At 41.0% G+C, this 25,356-nt stretch overlaps 1 protein-coding gene and 1 long non-coding RNA gene across 2 annotated transcripts; one reads left to right on the top strand and one right to left on the bottom strand.

Moving 5' to 3' along the window:
- Window positions 1–1,525: 1,525 nt before the first annotated feature.
- LOC115920860 lies at window positions 1,526–4,034 on the bottom strand. The gene is made up of 2 exons (XR_004062578.1): window positions 3,418–4,034; window positions 1,526–2,209 (listed from the first exon to the last, which is right to left on the bottom strand). It is a non-coding gene; the product is annotated as an uncharacterized LOC115920860 (long non-coding RNA).
- Window positions 4,035–16,494: 12,460 nt separating this feature from the next.
- Window positions 16,495–24,171, top strand: LOC100890599 (transmembrane protein 218-like). The gene is made up of 4 exons (XM_003726586.3): window positions 16,495–16,620; window positions 19,829–19,989; window positions 21,686–21,785; window positions 23,339–24,171. Exons 2-4 carry the CDS (start codon window positions 19,886–19,888, stop codon window positions 23,477–23,479), a joined length of 345 nt encoding a protein of 114 aa, XP_003726634.1. The 5' UTR covers window positions 16,495–16,620; window positions 19,829–19,885; the 3' UTR covers window positions 23,480–24,171.
- Window positions 24,172–25,356: the final 1,185 nt, after the last annotated feature.

Raw genomic sequence — 25,356 nt, 5'->3', positions numbered from 1 at the left:
AATAACAATATTTATAAAGCACAACATATAGATGAGATATTACCTTTATTTGGAGACGGGCCCCTCCTCATGGTGCTCAAGGGGAGGGGGTGCGATTAAAAAAAAAATTAGTTCTCACAACCTCCCCCCCCCCCCCCCCCCCCCCCCCCCCCCCCCCGCTTGCTTAAATATTCACCGGCTGGCTGTTTCGCCGCTTAATATTTTTCTCACGAATTAATTGGGCTCCCTCTTTGGCCCCCTCACCTGCCGCCGGCTGGATCCGCCCCTGTTCACTTCCACGTACCCTCACTAGATGACCACGTTTTTCATCCAACCAATGAGCACGGGGCTACCTCCCCCCCCCCCCCCCCCCCCCCCCAAAAAAAAAAAAAAATGAAAATAGATAAATAAATAAATAGAAAATAAATAAATAAATAAATAAACAAATGAATAAATAAATATATATAATGCCATATATATATCTTTTCGGAGACATCTTTCCACCTACCTTCTATGTAAATGACGTGGGCTCAATCCCACCCCCTTCGTTTTTTTCCTTTTATATTACTTGTCTTCCTTTTATATATGTATACACTCCCTTCTTAACGATTATAGCGGCCTTAATAGACCGCCGGGTGAACCCTCAAAAGTGCCTTAGTTTTTGTGTTTTGTGACCCATGGTCGGCATCTACTTGAAAATAACCTCTAATGTGTAGAAAAATATACTGAAGATGATGGTGCAACTCGTCAGTAGAAAAAATTGCACACAAATTAATAATGTCCAGATTAATTTTTAATAAATATGACAAACGCCCTCTTGGGTCCATTCTGAGACAGCTGTGTATTATGCTATGTGAAAATGACTTGTATTGATATCGAGCAAAGCTGCAGTGCACTCAAAATATTCCCCTTTCCCTCTTTCCTCATTCCTTCCCCTTCTCTCTCTTTCCTAATCCCCCTCTCTTTCTCTCCTTATCCCCTCTCATCCCCCCACCCATTTTTCCTCATTCCCCCTCTCTCTCTTCGTCTCTTTATTCCTCTTTCCTCACCCCCCTCTCTCTCCCTCACTCTTCATCCCATTCCCTCCCTTTCTCTTATTTCCTTAACCGCTCTCTCTTTCCCATTCCCTCTCTCCCCCCCCCCCCCCCCTCACTCTTTCCCACCTCTCTATCTCTTTCTATGTCATTCCCTTCAATATATATTTCAGGGAATGGCATATCTTTAAATAAAATAAATCACAATTTAAAACAAAGTTTGTAAGGCATGTTTGACCAATTATAATCTGGTTTCACATCAAATATATGACATATTACTATCTCACATTCTCAAAATACATGGTCAATAAAATTGTAAGCCTGCTTGACTACAAATGTATATGGATACTGCTCTTTGGGTTGATGTAGAGAAATGATTCATCATCAGTTATACAACACATTGTCAATTCACATTAAAATATTTTCAATAACAAACATTCTTTCAAGCGATCACATGTATGTATGTTTTAGCAAAAATACACATAAAATATACGTTATAGATTAAAAAAAAATTATATATTCATGGATGGCAGGGTCGCAGCCTCTGCTATTCTTCTTCAGTTTATCTAAATCATGTTCTTTAACATTTCCAGCAGGTAATTTCATACGTTTGTCCAAATGCCATTTAGTAAAAGTTATCTGCTTTATCGAATCTGGCGGAAATTGGCAAAATAGAGCATCGCAATAAAGGTCTTTACATTGAATTTCCAAAAAGGCTTTACATTTACAAGTAATATTTTCAATAACAAACATTCTTTCAAGCAATTGCTCAAAAAGCATTACAACATGTATGTACCCGTATGTATTAGCAAAAACACACATAAAATATACATTGTAAATAAAATTTAAAAATTCATGGATGACAGGGTCCCAGCCTCTGCTATTCTTCTTCAGTCTAATATATCTAAATCATGTTCTTTAAAATTTTCAGCAGGTAATTTCATACATTTGTCCGAATACCATTTGATACAAGTTATCTGCTTTATCGAATCTGGCGGAAATTGGCAAAAAAGAGCATCACAAGAAAGGTCTTTACATTGAATTTCCTAAACAAAACTTTACATTTACAAGTAATGTGACATACAATGATTTAAATATTGTTCCTTCTTTGCCTTGATCTCATCTGTGCTCACTTATTTGTTGTAATGTTGCAGAAGTGCCTGTAGCAGCCCGCATGGTATCCTGGTTGGACATACCTTTATTGAAAATAAATAAAAGCAAGGATCATTTAATATCATTTATTAAAAAAAAGTATTCATCACTACAAAACCTACAGTATGAGTCGAATCTAGCATATAACTATCATCAAAATACAAATTTTAAAAAATATCTGTGCTGACTGGTTACTGTCTCTAACTGGAAGCGAACGGACTGGACATCAGTGACACTAGCAGTGACACTAGCAGTGGAAATTATTCAGAACTGCTTATTAGAAAACGTAAGGAGGTGTCTCATATTTTTATGAAATGTTTTTTTGTGTGTAGAGCATGGAGGGCATACGGTACTGTAATACATTTTTCATCATGAATAAAAAAGATCACCAGGGCAAGGGCAAGGCTCATTCTCCAACACAAGTGGCGTATTAATTTAAATGTGTCAAATATTGACGGGGACTGTGGGCCTCACCATGCAGAATTTTTCAAACATACAACAACAAAAACACAAAAAAAAACCACCTTGATTGTGGAAATTTAGGGGGACAGTGGCCCCTCACCCCCCCCCCCCCCCCAAAAAAAAACCCACCAGTACGCTGTTCTCAGACGATACCGTAATCAATATGTGGACAATAAATACCCACATTAATTATGAAGACCTGATCTGTACTAATGTAGTATACATGTAGAATCAAGCCTGTCCAGTATCCAATTTGACTTGATCAACCACTTTGATCAAGTCAGCTAGGCCTCAATTTCGAGAGCATAGCCTTTTTTTTAGAAAGTAGAAATTACCCGGTAGATATTCTAATCTAGATTCTCTTTTTTCTTGATTCTAGTTGTAACGTTTAGGGCCGGGAAATAGTCATATGACATCTAGAAGTAGAAGTAGTAGAAGTAGAAGTAGACAAAGATCCCGGGTTCGACTCCCACACAGGCGGATGACCGAGGCCTGCGTTGTGTGTTAACGTGCCCCTTCCCTTTTTAGACGCAGGTTATGTCAAGTGGAAAACACTCCGTCCCTCCGATAGGACATTAAATGGAGGCACGCTAAGAACCCATTGCACTATTCGTATAAGACTAATACTAAACCCCGGTGTAATAAGTGCAAGAATCTTCACTTCATTTGAAGGAGGCAGATTATCTTGAAGAAGAAGAAGAAGAAGAATAGGATCAGAGTTATTCTTAACATGCTGAAATAATTAATACTGTACAATCATTTCTTCGGAATGACATAGATCTAGGCCTACCTCTTTTTTGTTGAACTTGTTGCAGTTCGAACACGGCCTCCCTGGTACACTCCTCCGCGGCCGCCCGAGGCGCCGGGCGAGTACTGCTCTGTCTGCAGCTCGAACGAGTCAAGTCGAAGTTGACCGCAATCGCAGCAATTTTGTTTTCTAGTTCAAACCCAAAACTGACGTCCTTCCAAAGATCTGCACACTCCTTGAATTTTCTGTAACTCTTCCCACTGAAAGATATCACCTTCATGTGAGTCGAAATTGTATGCATACAGCAAAAACCTGTGTTTTCCTCTGAAACATTCAGTTGTTGACGACAGATTACTACACCTGAAGCTCGAAATAGCGCGCGCCAGTGGTACGTGCACAACACTGCCTGTGATTGGCTAAAAAGCTTGAAGCGCTGTAACCTTTACTTGATACATGCACAGTGATTGGACAACCTCCGTGAAAAAAAAGAAAGATTTTAGGCACCTTTTTTCCATTTTTTGAGCTTATTTGCATTTTTTTCGATTGACGAGTTGTGTCTATAATATCAAAATATATTCTTTGATAATATCCACTATTAAGAAAGTAGATGCCGAGCCGAGGTCACGAAACTGACGAATTTTGGGGCTCACCCGGCGGTCTATAAGCTTTTACAGGATTTGTGCATGTACGAACATTTGTATGATTATTTTTTATTAATACATCTTTTTCATTTTTATGAACACATTGATGATTTTATTTCTTCAAAGATTTGTCTTTTTTCATTTTAGTAAAGAAAAAAAGTTACATGATATTGTATTATTTTGTTGTATATATGTAAAAAAAAAAAAAAAAAAACAAGTTTTACATTCATATGTAAAAACAAATTAACAGAAAAAATCTTGCCAAAGAATGGAACTAGGCTCGACTAGCACTTGTGCTAACTTTTAGTTCCCACCTAAACATGTAATATACATATTTATGTATATATCTTTTGTACATTTAATAGTAGGTCTATGCAGATGTATGTCTAAAAAATATCGTTTTAAAACCATTACTGTTCAATCGACATTACTCTTATGTTATGCATACATGTATCGGTATTATTCTTTGCACTGTATGATTGTTTATATGTACTGTCATTATTCAAATTCAAATTCAAATATATAGATCTATAGATCTCTATATAGGTCTAGATCTATATATATATATAGGTCTATATATAATTTTTCTTTTAAATAAATAAATAAAAAAAAAAAAAATTAATGCCCCCTCGATGAATTCACCCACGCTTCATCCACGCTACGCCACGTCCTGTGTCCTCTCCACTCCAACTTACCGAAGTCCGAGGAACAGAAAGTTGTTGGCTCGACCCCCAGCTCCGCCGCGGCGCGCCCCGGCCCCCCGGCCCCTCATTTCCATACATCTCATGAATGGAGTCGGGCTAACTCGGCCCACGGGACTACTCGGCCCAGCTGGAAAAACTGGGCCGAGATGTCCCGACCTGATTAATCGATCGAGAGATACCAATGTGTATATGTTTGTGCTCTTTGTGACTTAATAATGCCCTTTCCAACCAAAATCTTTAATGGAATTGTGTTAAATGGTACCAATGAAGACAATCTATAACTTATCTTTAGGTAAAATGAAAAAAAAAAAGACATTTCGGACAATTTACTCACAGCTCGCAATCCGCATTGCCGCACGTACATTAAATGTGCGTTGTATCTACTCGGACCACTGAAATTGAGCAGTGTTTTTGTCGGTAAATCACTGCAAAAATATCATTTTTATCTCGTATGAAGGTCCATTTTTTATTCCTGACACAGATTTCATTATTGAGAAGTCGAATATAGTACATTTTAGACGAGATGGTTGATGTTTGTTCACATTCTTTCGTCCTGGCCGTAAATTAGCAGACTACTGCCTAGTGCTACCGCAGCAGCTCAGCTCAGTGTGCAGCTAGCCGTACAGCGCCGCCGGCCGGGTCGGCGGGGGAATTCACTGACTCGCGTTTCCGTTTTACACCCTGCCCTAGGCTTTTCTCCAATAAAATTTTACAAACCGACTGGTATTCGGAGTCTAGTCGTCCACATCTTGCCTCGGCGCTCTGCACACCACCAGAACTCTGAAAACGTCACGTAGCGCTAGCTAACTCTCTATACTAGTTGATCTTCCTAGTCGTATCATTTATTTTTATCCATTAATACGCAATACTCTAAGAGCGTGAGGATGCGTGATCAGCTCGCAAAATTTAGCCCAGCGATAACAAAACAATAATATATCGGGAAAACCGTCTTGAACAAGAAGACCCTCGCATCCCCAATTGAAATTGTACATAAGCTTTGGCTTCGCTATTCTTGACGTCGATATAAACAAACTTAGACTTCGGATACAGCATGTTTCGTGTAATTTCTTGCCGAAAAGCCTAGGGCAGGGTGTAAAACGGAAACGCGCTGCCGGGCTGCTGCACTGCATTGCATGATTGTACTGCCCAATTTGATCGAGTGATGTGTGAGTATAACTAATCAAACTAGATCTATGATCTACTGTATTATCATTATTCATTCCGAATAGAATATCCAATTTGATTTAGTGAGTAAACTAGATCTATATCTACTGTAGCTTCATCATTATCATATACTAGATTACCTGTAGTCATTCAGAGTAGAATATTCGATTAATGAAGGAATGGAATTTTTCTTTTTTCATAATCAGATAATCATATTTTACTCCTAAAAGTTAAAGACTTGATAAATAGCTAGATCTCTCGTAAGGGCCTAGCCTAGTACTGTAAGAGAAGTGAGCTGAAGAATCGCCTTCTTTTTTTTTATTATGGAGGGGCAGGCGCGTAGCCAGGGAGTGGGGGCAGTGGGGGCGGTCGCCCCCCCCCCCCAAAAAAAAAAAAAGAAAAAGGAAGAGGACGTAGGAAGTAAAAGGATTAAGAGTCGAGAACGGTACAACGAATCGTCTTCTTTCTCTAATTATTTAATGAAACATCAAAGCTTCCGCGCGGGAAGGGGGGACGGAACTGAATTCAGATAAGGATAAAGAGTCGAGAACGGTACAACGAATCGGGGTCCAGACAACTCGCCACAAAGACAACCCGCCCCAAGACAACCCGCCACAAAACCCTGGACATCCCGCCACAATACCCTGGACAACCCGCCACAATACCCTGGACAACTCGCCACAGCCTTTTCGGACAACTCGCCACACTTTTTCCCATCATGATTTCTAGATCGAAAATGAAATGAAATTGTAATTTTTCATGATTTTCGTGCTTTTATAAACACAGTCATTACAAAGAATAAAGTTGATTTCCCTTGTAACAATAATATATATTGAAATGAAATTGTCATTTTTCATGATTTTCGTGCTTTTATAAACACAGTCATTACAAAGAATAAAGTTGATTTCCCTTGTAACAATAATATATATTGAAATGAAATTGTGATTTTTCATGATTTTCGTGCTTTTAAAAACACAGTCATTACAAAGAATAAAGTTGATTTCCCTTGTAACAATAATATACTTTTGATCTAGAGGTCTATAACAGCTGCATTTTTCCGTCCCAGAATTTTTTTAATGGTAGGATACTGGAAGCACTGGCGTACTGATAGGGGGAGGGGGGGTGGGCAGTTGACCCACGAAATAAAATTGGAATGTGGTTTATTTCTAGATTTTCTGGGTTAGTTTTGTCAGAGGCGGCATTCTTGGTGGGGGGGGGGGGGACACTGTGCCCCCACTTTTCCAGGTTCCCCTAAAGTGCCACCTTATTCTTTGTACATGTCCTTTTCCCTTCTGATAATGTTTAATGGTAGGAATTCATGGAAGGATAGGCCTACTGGAAGCACTGGCGTACTGATGGGGAAGGGGGCAGTTGACCCGTGAAATAAAATTGAAATTTGGTTTATTTCTAGATTTTCTGGGTTAGTTTCGCACTTTTGCCCACAGTCAGAGGCGGCATTCTTGGTTGGGGGGGGGGGGGCACTGTGCCTCCACTTTTTCAGGTTCCCCTAAAGTGCCCCCTTATCATTTTGTACATGTCCTTTCTCCTTCTAATAAGTGCCTACGTTTCTTTCTCAGATGTTTTAATTATAATATTACTCATAATTACATAAAAGAACTTTTCAGTCTTTCTTCATTAAATTGTCTTTAATATTCATCATGTAATTTTTCAAATGGGACCTTATACTTTTAGCTCGCTTGCTCGAAAATCGATATTCAGTCCATCACACCAAATCGCGAAGTATGTTGCCTAAACAATAATGTTGTTCCACGTAAAGAAATAAACAAATATTGATGTCATTCGTGGTAATGTATTCACAATCTTGACGAAGGCGTAGGCCTTTATACAAATATCTAAAAATGATTTTTATTATTGTTGATGTGTCCCTTTGTAGGTGCCCCTTTTTCAGAAATCCAGCCATTCTTGCGATCATAGGCGCCAGAAGTGGGGGCAGGGGACTCGCCCTCCTCCCAACGAAAAAGTGTGTGTGTGTGTGGAGGGGGGGGGGGTGGGGGTCAAAACTAATTTTCACTCCCCCCCCCCCCCCCCAAAAAAAAAAAAAAAAAAAAAAATCAGCAATAAAGCAGTATAATTGATTACTATTTAGTAACCAAAAATAACTTTTAAAAATAAATTGAATCAAATTAAAATGATATTCCATTCAAAGAATTAAATTTCATAATTAAATTTCAATTTACATGACATGGGGTGGAGATGATGAGAGGGATGGAGATGATGAGAGGGATGGAGATGATGAGAGGGATGGAGAGGGATGGAGATGAGAGGGATGAAGATGATGAGAGGGATGGAGATGATGAGAGGGATGGAGATGATGAGAGGGATGGAGACAATGTGAGAGATGGAGATGATGAGAGGGATTGGTGAGGGATGGAGATGATGAGAGGGATGGAGACAATGTGAGGGATGGAGATGATGAGAGGGATGGAGAGGGATTGGTGAGGGATGGAGGTGATGGGAGGGAAGGAGACAATGTTGATGATGTAAGGGATGAAGACGCTGTTGATGACAGGGATTGGTGAGGGATGGAGACGGTGTGAGGAATGAAGATGATGAGAGGGATAGAGATGATGAGAGGGATGGAGACGGTGTGAGGGTTGGAGATGATGAGAGGGAAGGAGACAATGAGAGGGATGGACATGGTGAGAGGGATGGAGATGGTGAGAGGGATGGAGATGATGAGAGGGATGGACATGGTGAGAGGGATGGAGATGATGAGAGGGATGGACATGATGAGAGGGATGGAGATGGTGAGAGGGATGGATATGATGAGAGGGATGGAGATGGTGAGAGGGATGGAGATGATGAGAGGGATGGAGATAATGAGAGGGATGAAGATGATGAGAGGGATGGAGATGGTGAGAGGGATGGAGATGATGAGAGGGATGGACATGATGAGAGGGATGGAGATGATGAGAGGGAAAGAGACAATGTGAGGGATGGAGATGATGAGAGGGATGGAGACGATGAGAGGGATGGAGACAATGAGAGGGATGGAGATGATGAGAGGGATTGGTGAGGGATGGAGGTGACGAGAGGGAAGGAGACAATGTTGATGATGCAAGGGATGAAGACGCTGTTGATGAGAGGGATTGGTGAGGGATTGAGACGGTGTGAGGAATGAAGATGAGAGGGATGGAGATGATAAGAGGGATGGATATGATGAGAGGGATGGAGATGGTGAGAGGGATGGAGATGATGAGAGGGGTGGAGATGATGAGAGGGATGAAGATGATGTGAGGGATTGAGATGGTGAGAGGGATGGAGATGATGAGAGGGATGGACATGATGAGAGGGATGGAGATGATGAGAGGGAAAGAGACAATGTGAGGGATGGAGATGATGAGAGGGATGGAGATGATGAGAGGGATGGAGACGATGAGAGGGATGGAGACAATGAGAGGGATGGAGATGATGAGAGGGATTGGTGAGGGATGGAGATGATGAGAGGGAAAGAGACAATGTGAGGGATGGAGAGGATGAGAGGGATGGAGACGATGAGAGGGATGGAGACAATGAGAGGGATGGAGATGATGAGAGGGATTGGTGAGGGATGGAGGTGACGAGAGGGAAGGAGATAATGTTGATGATGTAAGGGATGAAGACGCTGTTGATGAGAGGGATTGGTGAGGGATTGAGACGGTGTGAGGAATGAAGATGAGAGGGATGGAGATGATGAGAGGGATGGATATGATGAGAGGGATGGAGACAGTGTGAGGGATGGAGACGGTGTGAGGGATGGAGACAGTGTGAGGGATGAAGATGATGGGAGGGATGGAGATGGTGACAAGATGGTGAGAGGGATGGTGACGATGAGAGGGATGGAGACGGGAGGGATGGAGACGTCTCCATCCCTCTAATCATCAATATCGTCTTCATCCCTTACATCATTAAAATTGTCTCCATCCCTCTCGTCATCTCCAATTCTCCATCCCTCACATCGTCTCCATCCCTCTCATCATCTCCATCCCTCACATTGTCTCCATCCCTCTCATCACCTCCATCCCTCACATTGTCTCCATCCCTTTCATTTTCAATATCGTCTCCATTCCTCTCATCATCTCCATCCCTCACCAATCCCTCTCATCATCTCCATCCCTTACATCATCAACATTGTCTCCATTATGTATTATGCCACGTTGTGGAAAATGCAATTTTATTTTTGTATTCATTATTTATTTATAGTATGTACATATTTACAGGTACACAAGATCAGATATAAATTTGTTAACCCCCAGCCCCCCCCCCCAAAAAAAAAAATTGTAACATGCAGATGACATGCCACACCATTCCTTGTGTTGTGGTATTGGTACGTATAATTTCATATGCAATTAACAAGGCAAAAAAAAATCTAAATAAATAAAGTTAAAACAATTAAATAAAAATGAGGACATGTTTGAAAAACACACATAATAGCAATAAACATTATTTGTTTACGACTCCAAGATACAAATTCCAACAATATGACGTCAAGCTGACTCAAAATAACAATTGATAAGCAGGTGTAATCGTGTATTAATTTTATGCCACGTTGTGGTAATGCAATTTTTTTTAAATTTATTATTTATTTATAGTATACATATTTATACAGGTACACAGATATCAGTTATAAATCTGTTAACCCCCAGCCCCCCCCCCCAAAAAAAAAAATTGTAACATGCAGAAACCAGTACAGATGACACGCCACACCATTCCTTGTGTTGTGGTATTGGTACGTATTATTTCATATGCAATTTACCAGGCAAAAAAAATCTAAAAAAATAAAGTTAAAACAATTAAATAAAAATGAGGACATGTTTGAAAAACACACATAATAGCAATAAACATTATTTGTTTACGACTCCAAGATACAAATTCCAACAATATGACGTCAAGCAGACTCATAATAACAATTGATAAGCAGGTGTAATCGTGTATTAATTTTATGCCACGTTGTGGTAATGCAATTTTTTTTTTATTTATTATTTATTTATAGTATACATATTTATACAGGTACACAGATATCAGTTATAAATCTGTTAACCCCCAGCCCCCCCCCCCCAAAAAAAAATTGTAACATGCAGAAACCAGTACAGATGACACGCCACACCATTCCTTGTGTTGTGGTATTGGTACGTATTATTTCATATATGCAAGTTACAAGGCAAAAAAAAACCTAAATAAATAAACGAAGTTAGAACAATTAAATAAAAATGAGGACATGTTTGAAAAAAAGATTAAAAAGGGCACTTATTAAAGATTATTTCAAGATTTATGAGAATGGAAAATGGACACTTATTGCAAAGGAAAATGGGAACATGCCGAAGGAAAAGGGGCACGTGTCAAAAATAAAAAAGGGCACTCGTCAGAGGTGAAAAGGGGGAAGGGGCACTTTTACTAAGTAATAGGGGCACTTGTCAAAGGAAAAGGGGCACTTTTGGGGTATCTGAAAAAGTGGGGGGGGGGCATTGTGCCCCCCCCCCCCACCCCCGGGAGGGCCGCCTCTGCCCCTGCCCCTCCATGCACCGGCACGTCATTGCAATATCATGTCTTAATTGCTTTGCTTTGTATATATCTCTTTGATTCCCAGAAAAAGGGAACAAAAAGGAGATTTTTTGGTTTGTTTGGGGGGGGGTGGTGGGGGCTGCATTATTTATACAAAAAACTCGAAGCCAATACCTTCTTAATTTCGTAGAATTTTTTTGAAGCAGCCCCCTCCAAAAAAATAAGGCGATTCTTCAGCTCACTGAAGAATCTGCTTAGAGTACTAGGCTAGGCCCTTACGTTAGATCTAGCTATTTATCAAGTCTCTGACTTTTAGGAGTAAAATATGATTATCCGATTATGAAAAAAGAAAAATTCCATTCCTTCATTAATCGGATATTCTACTCTGAATGACTACAGGCAGGGCTCGAATTACCCACCGGCAATCGGCAATTTGCCGCCATGCCCCTCTCACTGGCCGGAATGCCCTTTTCAAAATCAAACCGTTTACGGCCACAATATTTTAATCCACAAAAGTTTTGCCGACATTATAGTCATCGTAAGCCAACCCGACTTGTAATGTTCAAAAAGGTTTTGTTGCCCCTCCGGAGCTCTAAAAACAATGATAGTCGGCAAGGTTTTGTTGCCCCTCCGAGGCTCTAAAAACAATAATTATCGGAAGGTTTTGTTGCCCCTCCGGAGCTCTAAAAACAATGATAGTCGGCAAGGTTTTGTTGCCCCTCCGGAGCTCTAAAAACAATGATAGTCGGCAAGGTTTTGTTGCCCCTCCGGAGCTCTAAAAACAATGATAGTCGGCAAGGTTTTGTTGCCCCTCCGGAGCTCTAAAAACAATGATAGTCGGCAAGGTTTTGTTGCCCCTCCGAGGCTCTAAAAACAACAATTATCGGAAGGTTTTGTTGCCCCTCCGGAGCTCTAAAAACAATGATAAGTCGGCAAGGTTTTGTTGCCCCTCCGGAGCTCTAAAAACAATATTTATCGGCAAGGTTTTGTTGCCCCTCCGAGGCTCTAAAAACAATAATTATCGGAAGGTTTTGTTGCCCCTCCGGAGCTCTAAAAACAATAATTATCGGAAAGGTTTTGTTGCCCCTACGGACCTCTAAAAACAATAATAATCGGCAAGGTTTTGTTGCCCCTCTGGAGCTCTAAAAACAATAATTACCGGAAGGTTTTATTTGCCCCTCCGGAGCTCTAAAAACAATTATAGTCGGCAAGGTTTTGTTGCCCCTCCGGAGCTCTAAAAACAATAATAGTCGGCAAGATTTTGTTGCCCCTCCGGAGCTCTAAAAACAATATTTATCGGCAAGGTTTTGTTGCCCCTCCGAGGCTCTAAAAACAATAATTATCGGAAGGTTTTGTTGCCCCTCTGGAGCTCTAAAAACAATAATTATCGGAAAGGTTTAGTTGCCCCTACGGACCTCTAAAAACAATAATAATCGGCAAGGTTTTGTTGCCCCTCTGGAGCTCTAAAAACAATAATTACCGGAAGGTTTTGTTGCACCTACGGAGCTCTAAAAACAATAATAATCGGCAAGGTTTTGTTGCCCCTCCGGAGCTCTAAAAACAATAATAGTCGGCAAGGTTTTGTCGCCCCTCCGGAGCGCTAAAAAAAATATTTATCGGCAAGGTTTTGTTGCCCCTCCGGAGCTCTAAAAACAATAATTACCGGAAGGTTTTGTTGCCCCTACGGAGCTCTTAAAACAATTATAGTCGGCAAGGTTTTGTTGCCCCTCCGGAGCTCTAAAAACAATAATTACCGGAAGGTTTTGTTGCCCCTCCGGAGTTCTAAAAACAATAATAGTCGGCAAGGTTTTGTTGCCCCTCCGGAGCTCTAAAAACAATAATTAACGGAAGGTTTTGTTGCCCCTCCGGAGCTCTAAAAACAATAATAGTCGGCAAGGTTTTGTTGCCCCTCCGGAGCTCTAAAAACAATAATAGTGGGCAAGGTTTTGTTGCCCCTACGGAGCTCTAAAAACAATAATAGTCGGCAAGACTTTGTTGCCCCTACGGAGATCTAAAACAATAATTATTGGCGAGACTTAATTTCTACTATGGAACTCCTAAATTAATTGGCGGGACTTAATTGCCGATACGGAGATATGAAAGAATGTCTTCATCCAAATGACTGAAACGTTTGGCACAAAAACCGTAATGACTCAGGCTTAGTTTTTCAATCCATCCTTTTTATTTGAACCAATCAATATCAGGAAGTTTTGTTTACCCATCGTTGGTTCAACATCTTTACTTCGCGTTGTGACCTTTTTTGGTGCGTTTTCACAGTTTTTAATCAGTGAAAAACTTGGATTTTTCTCGGGAGGAGGGTCTGGAATTAAATCAGAAAAGGATTAAGAGTCGAGATAACGGTACAAAGAATCGTCTTCTTTCCCATACGTTTTAATTAAAACGTCATAGCTTCCGCCCATCGCGCGGGAGGGGTGTGAATTGAGTTCAGAAAAGGATAATACCGGTAGTCGAGTTCGAGACGAATCGTCTTCTTTCCCTAATAATTTATTAAAAACGTCTAAGCTTCCGCGCTTCCCTTGGAATTCAGAAAAGGATAAAGAGTCAAGAACGGTACAACAAATCATCTTCTTTCTCTAATAATTCAATGAAACGTCAAAGGGGGAAACTCCCCCCCCCCTTCAGCTCCCCCCCCCCCCCCCCATTTTTTTTTGAAAAGCATTTTAAAGAGAAATAGAAAGAAAGAGAGCAAGAAAGAAAAAATAGTTAACTACCAGTTTCTCAACAAAATAAGGTATCAAAAATTGCTCATCTGATCGTAATTAAACGCCTAAAACCCCTGAGCTTCCGTGGGCTCTGCCCTCGGGACCCAACCAAGGGCCCTTTGGCAGGCCTCTTGATACTCATCTGACTTCAATTTAGTGCCTAAAACCCTTGATCTTCTGGGGGCTCCGCCCGCTGGACCTCACGCCAATCAGTGTCCTGCCAGTGTCACAAATAAAGTATAAAAACATGTTCATCTGACCGTAATCAAATGCTTAAACCCTGAGCTTCCGGGGGCTCTGCCCCCTGGACCCCACTGGATGCTAATCTGACGGTAACGTAATGCTTTAAACCCATGGGCTTCTGGGGGCTCCGCCCGCTGGACCTCACGCCAATCAGTATCCTGCCAGTGTCACAAATAAGGTATAAAAATATGTTCATCTGACCGTAATCAAATGCCTGAAACCCCTGAAATTCAGGGGTTTCCGCACCCTCGACTCCACCAGGGGCCCTGAGGCGGGCCCCTGAATGCTTATCTGACCGTAATTTGCCTTCAACCCATGAGTTTCCGGGGGCGAACAAGGTATCAAAAGATGTTAATATGACCGCAGGCAGGGGGGGGGGGCAGTGGGGGCGCCCCCCCCCCAAAAAAAAAGCCAAAAAAAGAGAGGAGAGAAAAGGAAGAGGACGTATGAAGAAAAAGGAGCAGACAAAAAACATTTTTGAAATTCAGACAAGGATTAAAAGTCGAGAACGATACAATGAATTGTCTTCTTTCTCTAATGATTTAATAAAACGTAAAAGCTTTCGCGCTTTGCGCGAGCGGATGGGGGGGGGGGAACTGAATTCAGACGAGGATTAAGAGTCGAGAACGAGACAACGAATCGTCTTCTTTCTCTAATGATTTAATGAAACGTAAAAGCTTCCGAGCTTTGCGGGGGAAGGGGGGGGGGGATGAATTTAGATGAGGATTAAGAGTAAAAAACGGTACAACGAATCCTCTTCTTTCTCTAATGATTTAATGAAACGTAAAAGGTAAAAAACGTAAAAGGAGGGGAACTGTATTCAGACGAGCAGGCACGTACGCAGGGGGGGGGGGGTTTGGGGCGTTAACCCCCCCCCCCCCTTTCGGTTTTTTTTATGTCTGTATTTTGGAGCAAACCCCCCCCCTTTTTTTTTTTAAATGAAACTCACACACAAAAAAAATTATGCCAATGGCTGATCTAAAAAAAGTGACCTCACCCCCCCACCCACCCCTCCCCCCACCTCAAAGGGAACAAAATGTCAAATTTTCAAATTTCGAGACCAAAAAACAAAAAAGTGTCCTCTTACCCCCCCCCCCCCCCCCGCTTATTCAGCGGCTGGCTGAGTCGTAGCCCCCCCCCCCCCCCCCCAGGAAGAAATCCTGGATCCGCCCCTGGGTGCACATATCCCCCCCCCCCCCCACCTTGAAAACAACGGCGTGAGGTGATTTCACGCGCACTTTCCACGCTGGCCATAGTGCCCCTTAGGATAGATTTGTGCCCCTTTCAGTGGATTTGTGCCCTCACAAAAAAGTGGCCTTGACCCAAATTTGATGTAATTCGAGGCCTGTACAGGTAATCTAGAATATGATAATGATGTAGCTACAGTAGATATAGATCTAGGTCTAGTTTACTCACTAAATCAAATTGGATATTCTACTCGGAATGAATAATGATAATACAGTAGATATAGATCTAGTTTGATTAGTTATACTCACATCACTCGATCAAATTGGGCAGTACAATCATGCAATGCAGTGCAGCAGCCCGGCACGAGTCAGTGAATTCCCCCGCAGACCCGGCCGGCGGCGCTGTACGGCTAGCTGCACACTGAGCTGAGCTGCTGCGGTAACACTAGGCAGTAGTCTGCTAATTTACGGCCAGGACGAATGAATGTCAACAAACATCAACCATCTCGTCTAAAATGTACTATATTCGACTTCTCAATAATGAAATCTGTGTCAGGAATAAAAAATGGACCTTCATACGAGATAAAAATGATATTTTTGCAGTGATTTACCGACAAAAACACTGCTCGAATTTCAGTGGTCCGAGTAGATACAACGCACATTTAATGTACGTGCGGCAATGCGGATTGCGAGCTGTGAGTAAATTGTCCGAAATGTCATTTTTTTGTCATTTTACCTAAAGATAAGTCATAGATTGTCTTCATTAGTATCATTTTACACAATTCCATTAAAGATTTAGGTTGGAAAGGGCATTATTAAGTCACAAAGAGCACAAACATGTACACATTGGTATCTCTCGATCGATTAATCAGGTCGGGACATCTCGGCCCAGTTTTTCCAGCTGGGCCGAGTAGTCCCGTGGGCCGAGTTAGCCCGGATTCTCATGAATATACTAGACTCTAGATCTAGGCGCCGCTACGCTAGGTGCAAAGCATTCAAAAACTCAGATGTAGAAAGATGCATATGTGTTTCTCCTTTTGCGCACATTCATCCTTTTTATCATTTGGAAAAGGTCATTATGGTGAGTAGGCATAGTCTACCTTTCTTTGTTTTCATTGACTGATACAAACTGGAATTGTCGACGATAGTAGTGATTCTCGTATTTTTAAAGTGCAGTCCCATCGATAGTGATATATGTTTGTTATGAATTGTCTTGTGAATATTGGACAGTGCAATGACGAATTCGCAATGACACACCACCACCACACATAGGAGCATCACTATCCTGACTGTGTAGTAAAACAGGCAACACTGGCACCAGCACATTAACGCGACACATTTGAAAGCCTGCGGAATATTCAGCCTGCGGTATGATACTTTCAAATGTCCTACTAATACTAAATGGGATATAACCCATCTCTCTCTCTCTCTCTTGTATCCTTCCTCCGCTCAGGTCGGAGATCGTCGGCACTGTGAGTCTGCCGAAGTTACATAAATGGCTTTCTATAGGTCGTTCCCGGTGGGGTCACTCAATGTGACTTCCGGACCGCATGACCGTTACCAAAATCGCGGAAAAAGGGGTCAATTTCAAGCAATGTCCGCGGACAAAATATTCCTCGAAATAAAGAAAAATAGGGGGGCACAGGTGTCCCCGAAATTGATAAATAGGGGTCAGAAAAAGGGAAAAGAGAAAACCGGGAAGAAAAATTCTCGGAGCCGAGTCTTGTCCTTGAAATATGGTAAAATAGGGGTAAATTTGCGAAAGTGTCCTTACAATCTTATAAATAGGGGTATTCCAAAGTACGATTTTGTCCTTGTTTTGACGTAAAAAAGGGGGTTAAATTTCACAAAATGTCCTTGAAATTGACCGCAAAAGGGGGTTATATGCATTGGTGGTAACGGTCATACGTGTCACTCTTTGCAGGGGAGTGACCCCACCGGGAGGTCGTTAAGTAGATTTTGACGGGTTGTGTGAAGGTTGCGTATAAAATAAAGGATAAGGGTATGCAGCTGTGTTTTGGCACTACTGCTGATGTGCCCAGCAGGGAGAAATAGCACTGACTCCAAGAACAGCGCAGGCGCAGACTCGAAATATTGAGCAAACTGCTTTGTGTTGAGGTTATCCTTAATACGATTAATAAGGTCTTGACGCACAGATGATAGGGCTGGGCAAGTTGCAACAAGGTGCTCAACATCCTCTCGCTCTACCCGACACAGACGGCAGCAGTCATCAGTTGCCTTCCCGATCCTGACAAGCCTGACTTGGGTCAGGTAGACTTTGCAGGAGATCTGGGCTCGAATGGTGATAGCTGACCTCAAGCTTGGGTTGGCGATATGCCCAGGATACAGATCCTTGGCCTTAGGTTTAGGAACTTACAAGTTTCGTTAGTGTAAATTTCCTTGGTTTCCAGACATCTGGCCTACTTGTTTGCTTATAGCCCATCCGCAATTCAGCTAACGTGCGCCATTTTCGGATTTTATGACCTTTGTTTTTAAAGACCGTTCGCGACCGCTTACGTCCGAATATATGCATGTTGATATGGACGCGATCGGTTGTGTACACAGCTCAGCGGTAGGCTATTGCGTACGAGCGTTTTTAGAGTTTGGTATACATTTCAGCCCAACTATTAGCCGACAGAGGTGGCGGAGCATTACTATATAATTCCAAAGTATAATATTCAATTTAGCAATTTTGGGGTCTTAATAATAATAATATTAATAATGATACTAATAATAAGCATTTCGAAAGTCTATCTAGAAATTTGTACGGAATAAGAGGCCTAGGTGCTTTAAACCTGCGATAAAGCAATAAATGAAAACGTCTGCGAGATAAGAAAACTACCCGTCAGATGTTGCGCAAGAGCCACGTCACGTATGTTTTCACCGGGGCCTAGACAACTCGCCAAAAAAACAACCCGCCCCAAAACAGCTCGACACAATACCCTGGACATCTCGCAACAATACCCTGCACAACTTGCTACGGTCGAGTTGTCCAGGGTATTGTGGCAAGATATCCAGGGAGGGTATTGTGTCGAGTTGTTCAGGGGCGAGCTGTCTTTGTGGCGAATTGTAGCGCATGTAGAAGTCAGTGTATGGTGTGCGTAAAGTGCGCAGTTTTGATGTCATCGCAATCGAGGAGGGAATCATGCTGCCGTCTCTGTAAAAGAAGGAGGAAAAAGGGCTTTAAAAGTTAGTTTTGAATTCTTTTTTTCTATTATAAAAATAATTTAATAATCTTAAATACTGTAAAATGTAAGACAAATATAACATAACCTATGTTATGTTGTATTTGTCTTACATTTTATGATCTTAATACTAAAAAAAATCCACCCCGTGCATACCACATACATGCAGTGCTAGAGGTCCATACGCATTAGCATGGACTCTCTATGCTTTGCTGGAGTGACCACCACCACCAGTCGGGCTCCCTCGAAATGTCTGTTATGATATTATTCGAGGGAGCCTTAATTTGCTCCCTTAGCTAGGGTCCCGTGGAGAAGTAGGTAAACAACATCTAAAATTTGTCCAAAATCACTCTTTCCTGCACCTGATCTTTATATGGACTAGTCTAACAAGTCTGTCGACATGTAGGTCTAGACCTACAGAAGAAGAAGAAGAAGAAGAAGAAGAAGGCCAATATTGGACAGTGGCTTAACAAACGTTAAAATGAAACATCTTTAATTTAAACCATAATATGGTGGGGAAAACAAAGGCCAATGGCCTATCAAGGTTATTCCCAGAGATAATAAAATTTACTTAAAAAGTTTCTTAAATATACTAAAAACAAGATAGAAATACAGAGATTAAAATAACACAAAGCATCAATATACAGAATTAAACCAGACAACTCCATTACAACAACAAAAGAAAAGGAAAGGCATTTATGTAAAAAAAAAAAAAATACTAGTTATACACATTCATTTACAAGATATTTCTTGAGCTTTCTTTTGAAAATTGATACTGTTGGGCATATTTGAAGTTCTTTGGGCAATTTGTTCCATAAATTACTTGTGTCTGGCAAAATACAGTAAATGGAATCACCCCAATATGTTTGTAGCCCTACTTTGTACATTTTGTAATGCTAGCATGCATTTTCAAGTGCAATCTGGTCAGAGCTTTATTTAGGAGAACAATATAATTATCTGAAATTTATCTGAAATTTATCTTTTTTAAAAGGAAACCCCAAATTTTCCCTTTTCCCTTCAAACTATGATGTTCACAAGTAGTCATTGGTTTAGTATTAAAAGGTGGAATACATGGATAATTTTCTTTCTCTTTTCTCCTTTCAGACAGCGATGTCCATACATTGACAGTGGCTGGTGTATAGTAAGCAGCAGCCAATCAACATGGCTCTTATATTTGGAGTAGGAACTGGCCTCTTTGTTCTAGCTATACTATGGGCTCTTGCCATTCTGCTCTGCGCTGTCTTCTCAAGGGCTGATAAATTGAGGTTTGTGTCTTGTTAATTAGGATCCGGGCTAACTCAGACTCTGGGACAACTCCGCCCCGCTGCAAAAATGGTCAGTTTTTGGTCATTTTACCCAACCCTAACTCTAGTCTCTAACTCTAACCCTAACCCTTACCCTAAACCTGCAAAAACTGACCGTTTGGCTGAGTTTTCCCCGGGTCCGAGTTAGCCTGACTCCGTTAATTATGCCCCATTCATACAGATGTAGTCCGTAACCGGACCGAAAGTAAACCAAATAAAGATTAGATAGCTGTGAATGGGTGTGGGTAAAATCATTTAGAGAACTTGTTGGTGGGATAGAGGTGTACCAGTATATTCATTTCTCAGTATTTACAGATTCTTGGCTCTTGGCATTTTACTTTACGCTTTGCTGTCTTCTCTAGAGCTGATGAATTGAGGTTTGTTCCCGTGGCCTGTTATTGCCTTTGTTCACACTGACCGACCAGCAATAGACCAAATAGTGATAGTGGTGGTTATTTTACCTGACAGCTAAGAAAGCAATAAATGCTTATTAGTAAGCAACCAGAAGACTGACGGCTTAAAGTAGATATTCATTGATTTTAAAGACTAAATTTATTTTAATTATTGCAAAGTTGAAACTTTGATTCGACAAAATCTAAATTCAATGCTTGGAAACATTCGAAGTAATGATTATTATAAATTACAAAACGCTTAAATACAGCCCCGGCATAGCACCTGAAGAGCTCTCCAAACGCTGCTGAGAAGTTGGACTTAACTAGATGGCAGGCCGTTCATGCCACTGTTGCTCTCACCATATTTGCATTGGTCTCTCAAGGGACGTACAAATTGTGGTCACAAATCTAAAGAATTCACCTTCTTTATAGTAGTTCAAAATTGAAGGAAAAAATATTATCTAAAGATCATAATTGAAAAACCGATGATGAGAGCAACCAGTGGCATGTACACTGTATGGCCTGCCATAGTTTAGTTAGTCCAACTTAAAGTCGATCTTAGTCTTTGTGAAACACTCCCCAGGGTTGTAAGCTTTCAGGCAAAAGTCTGAATTCAGGCCCTTGCTTGTTTCTAAGCCATATTTCATGCCATAGTTCAGGATTTTTTAGAGCTTTTCTAGAATGCAAAATAGCTCACAGTCAATGAGCCTCACAATAAGTTCTGTCAGGAATCCATGTGGGAAACACTAGTACATGTATTTTACAAAATGGGTCCTACCAAAGTGGTTTGTTATTCAGCCTAGATCATTGATCACATAGTTGAGTTCTTAAAAATTTAGTTTCAGTGAAGTTTCTTTTTGGAAGAAAAAATGTTTCCAACATCACAAGAATGTGTAAATTCCTTCTTTTTTTTTTAAAATTCAATTCAAGGTTTTATTTTAAAAAAAACATAGAGTACAATGATGCACATGCTGCAGTTAAAAAGTTGAAATGTATGTGTTTACAATGATCAAGGATACATATAAGTAGGAAAGAATATCCATTCACAAAACATGCATGTATCTACATTATCGTACATTGAAACTATGACAGATAAAATACTGGTTTGGTTAAAAAGACAACTGTTCATATACACAAATAAAAACAATTGGTGATGATCATGTGATTTCATATGTTCGATTTCATTCTCGTTCTCGTTTTCTACTATCCATTCTTCTTTCGTTCATTGTTACCCTTTCTCCTTCTTCTATCGTTTTGTCTCCCAGAGGTGCATCATTTGGGCTAGTATTCCTGGTGATCATCATCACGCTCATCCTTGTCTTCATCCCCAGAGAAGATTCAATCCCTCAACCATCAGATATCAGGGTGAGTGAGTAGCAGATCAAAACCCTGACTGGGTATTGGTACAGTCCATCCTAAGGAATACTGTCCAATCAGTAGTGAGCTCGATTAGAAAGATTGGCCACTCAATTACAAATAAGGGGTGTTTTCTTTATACAAGAGGTATAAAATGTAATCATTTCCAAGGAAGAGTAAGTTTAGGTATAGCCCACCAGAGGGCCTCATGCCCATTCAGTAATTACAAGGATTTCAAACGCTGGAAAGTTCTATGATCTGGTTCCCAGCATAACATGAAAACAATTTTCTTTTGACAAATGGAGTTTCAACCCAGTCCCATTTTTAAACAATCTTCAAGGGTGGTATTCTCGAAAGCGGACTAACTTTATTCCATCCTTTAATCCACCGACTAAGTATGGAATGCCAAGTGTACATATGAATATACATGTATTTTTGAATAATTTGATATTTCCCTGAATTACCATGATTACATAATTATATGATGATGATGATGATGATGATGATGGGCCGCCATCTTGGATTATGATGGTGATGGTGTTTATTTTACCTGACTGCTAAGAAAGCATAAATGCTTGTAAGTAAGCAACCACAGGGCCGACGGCTTAAGGTCCTCTGAGATGGACCTGGTAGTGAGGATTAATGCCTTACCAAAGGGCACTAGCGCATCGGCTTGGTTTTCGATCCCGGGTCACCGTATTACGAGACTACTGCTCTACCGACTGAGTTACCACGCCTTGCGTGAGGCCAAGCAAACTGAATCTCTGTGACCCTTAGGTCTCTCCTCCCAATATAAGTGTTTGAGAATGTAAAGGAGGACCATTATGCCATGGTTTCCCTCTACTACCAATAGTGCAGCAGGTTATTAAAGCCACACAGTAGACAGTGTCTATGTATATTGCATTATAATTCGCTGGCACTAAATTTAGTGGAATTACTAATAAACTTGTCTGTGTGTCCAAAGGTCTTTGAAGCAGCGAACCCTTCAGTCCCACCAGAAAATGCTCCAACTTGCCTATATCTCAAGGGTGAGGGAAATTTGATGTATATATATGATGAGAATTCCATAAGGTGGTAGGCTAGGACACAATTCATTACACAAGACCTGTCTGTCATAAAAGTGAAGTCCACTCTTGGTGATTTGATATCACCTGATATATGGAGTAAACACCATATGGTGTCCGATTCCCCATGAGAACCCACTACTATGCATTTTGAAGAGGTGCCATGGTAGAGTGGATACGTCGCCGGACTGTCGATCACAAGGTCTGCGGTTTGAGTTCCGCTGCGGCACTAATGTCCTTTGGCAAGACATTGATCTACATTTGCTACACTCCACCCAGGTGAAGTAAATGGGGACTTGGTAGGAATTTATTTCTTGAAACGCAGCGTATGTATCAGCTGCACTGCTAAAGCCAGGGTAATTATGCTGCATTATTGTAGAGCGCTTAGAGACTTCTAATAGTAAGTGTTAGGCGCTATATAAGCAAATATAATTATTATTTATTGTGCTTCTCCAATTATTTTCTTTATCTTCTCTCTTTCTGTTTCTCCATCTGCAGATTACGGATCAGACCTTTATCCCTCGTGTGTTGATGTTAACGCTGTTTGGACTCTTTGCCTTTCTCTCACTCATCTTCATGTTTTCACTTCATTGGACAGAGCCAATACATGCCAAGCCCATCAAGAGCAAACGATTTTAAAGCCCCCCCTGCACTACTTATAGCTACTTGGGCCCTCTATACAGCCAACAATGCCCTAAGCAGTACTCGTTGATCCCCCATGATGCCCTTTTTCTTATGTTAACTGAGAGCTGATTTGATGAGATAACCACCTGCCAGTGACCTTGCAGGGAGGTCCTATCCCTCCATGCCAAATTAGTGCAAAGGGGCTTTAAGCACTTTTAAGTTTTTACCAACCTCTGGATGAAGGACGTTTTCATTAATATTTGGCATCAGCTGTGCCTGGGAGGGGAAAAGCAAGCTGAGTCACTGTAACCCTCAGGGGGGTGTTTCACAAAACTTGTTATCAGTGACAAATGACTGTTTTTGTTATAAGCTACTGAAATCCTTGCTTCTGATTGGTTATCTGCAGATTTTTCACTTTTTTTTGTCATTTGATATTGCCAAAAGGCTTTGTGAAACAGGTCCCTGGTCTCTCCTCCCGATACGATATTACCAATTGGGATGTGCAGGACTGGCGGATGCAGGGTGGGGGCGTAATGGGCACGGGCTCCCAACCCTGACCAAAAAAAACATATGAAAAACAAAGATGGTAATTAACCACAATTCTACCTTTAAAAAAGAAGAAGATGGCCTCTACCCCTGGCCAAAAGGAAGAAGATGGGAACCACAATTTTACCTTTTTAGTTGTTGCTCAGGGGGGGGGGGGGGGGGGGGGGAAGGATGGGGTGTTGAGTAAAGAAAATAGTGCTCATTATTAAAATATGAAAAACACCTTGACAGCAAAAAACCTTGAAATGTGAATGTCTTTCATTCATCTTTGCATCTGTTCCCTGACTGGACATTAATCTACTTTCACCCCGACAATCACTCCGATATTTGCTCCGGTGACAATTGCTCGTACCCTATTTAGTCCAAAGTAAAGGGTTAGGATTTGGGTTGTGGTTGATTATGCATGGGCATCTTGTTTTCTAATCTGGTTAGAATGTATCTGCCAAACACTGAGGGATTTATAACTACCAAGACCCAATAAGAGCAGGATATAGCATTTCTATGCCTTCTGCAATGTATTTTAGTATTAAACAAAATAACATTTTAAAGATTTAAAGATAAATTTGAGTTCTGGTGCATTGTGAAAGGAATGTTGTGGAATTGATCAGAAAGGGTTGATCATCTAGCATAAGTATTGGTGTGTACTGCAAGGTTCTGAAATCATCAAAATGATATGAAATTTGGCCCAATCTTTGTAAAGTTACAATGTACACATCAGAAAGATGTATATATGGGACTACACGATACAAATCCGTCCCAATTTTTATGATGATACATGCTATATTTAGAATATTAAGGCATTTGAAGAGCCATGCTTTTCAGGGAACTTTTTTTATCTGATATTCTTCCACACTTGCATAATACAATGATAATGCTCACAAATTATTCTTCACCTCTTCCCAGAACTCAACCTTCTCTTTAAAACATGCATTTTTTTCTTTCTTAGTTTTCTTATTCACATAATTTAGAAAGAGGATGATTTTGGCCAGCCTCCATTGTATGCAGGGAGAAGCCAGGGGGGTGTTTCACAAAGATCCTAAGTTGAACTTATCTCTAAGTTGGACTATTATTATTTTCTTGTGTGCGCCATTCATTTTAACCCCACCAGAAGTGTAGAATCCCCCCCCCCCCCCCCCCACACTCAGTGGTATTTAGGGTTCGCATATGCATGTTCCCTCCTTTTGAAAACACCCCCTAATTCCGGTGTGTAAAGTCAATTTTGTGTATCTATGAGCCGGACTTTGTTACGTGAAAAGTACCCCTTTACCGGGCATTTCGGTAACACGCATGTGGTCATTCCGACCCTGGAGTGCAGGGCGGGGGTAGAATCATAGCAAAAAATAATC

Source organism: Strongylocentrotus purpuratus, unplaced genomic scaffold (genome assembly GCF_000002235.5).
Source record: "Strongylocentrotus purpuratus isolate Spur 01 unplaced genomic scaffold, Spur_5.0 spur5_scaffold_1, whole genome shotgun sequence".
Classification (NCBI taxonomy): Eukaryota; Metazoa; Echinodermata; class Echinoidea; order Camarodonta; family Strongylocentrotidae; genus Strongylocentrotus; species Strongylocentrotus purpuratus.
This window is presented reverse-complemented; position numbering and strand designations above follow the sequence as displayed.

Excerpts from the sequence above, each read along its gene's own strand:
- LOC100890599 (XM_003726586.3), top strand. The coding sequence starts at position 19,886 with ATGGCTCTTATATTTGGAGTAGGAACTGGCCTCTTTGTTCTAGCTATA. Across the intron at positions 19,990-21,685 it reads TCAAGGGCTGATAAATTGAG|AGGTGCATCATTTGGGCTAG; the intron begins GTTTGTGTCTTG and ends TTTGTCTCCCAG. Across the intron at positions 21,786-23,338 it reads CTCAACCATCAGATATCAGG|ATTACGGATCAGACCTTTAT; the intron begins GTGAGTGAGTAG and ends CTCCATCTGCAG.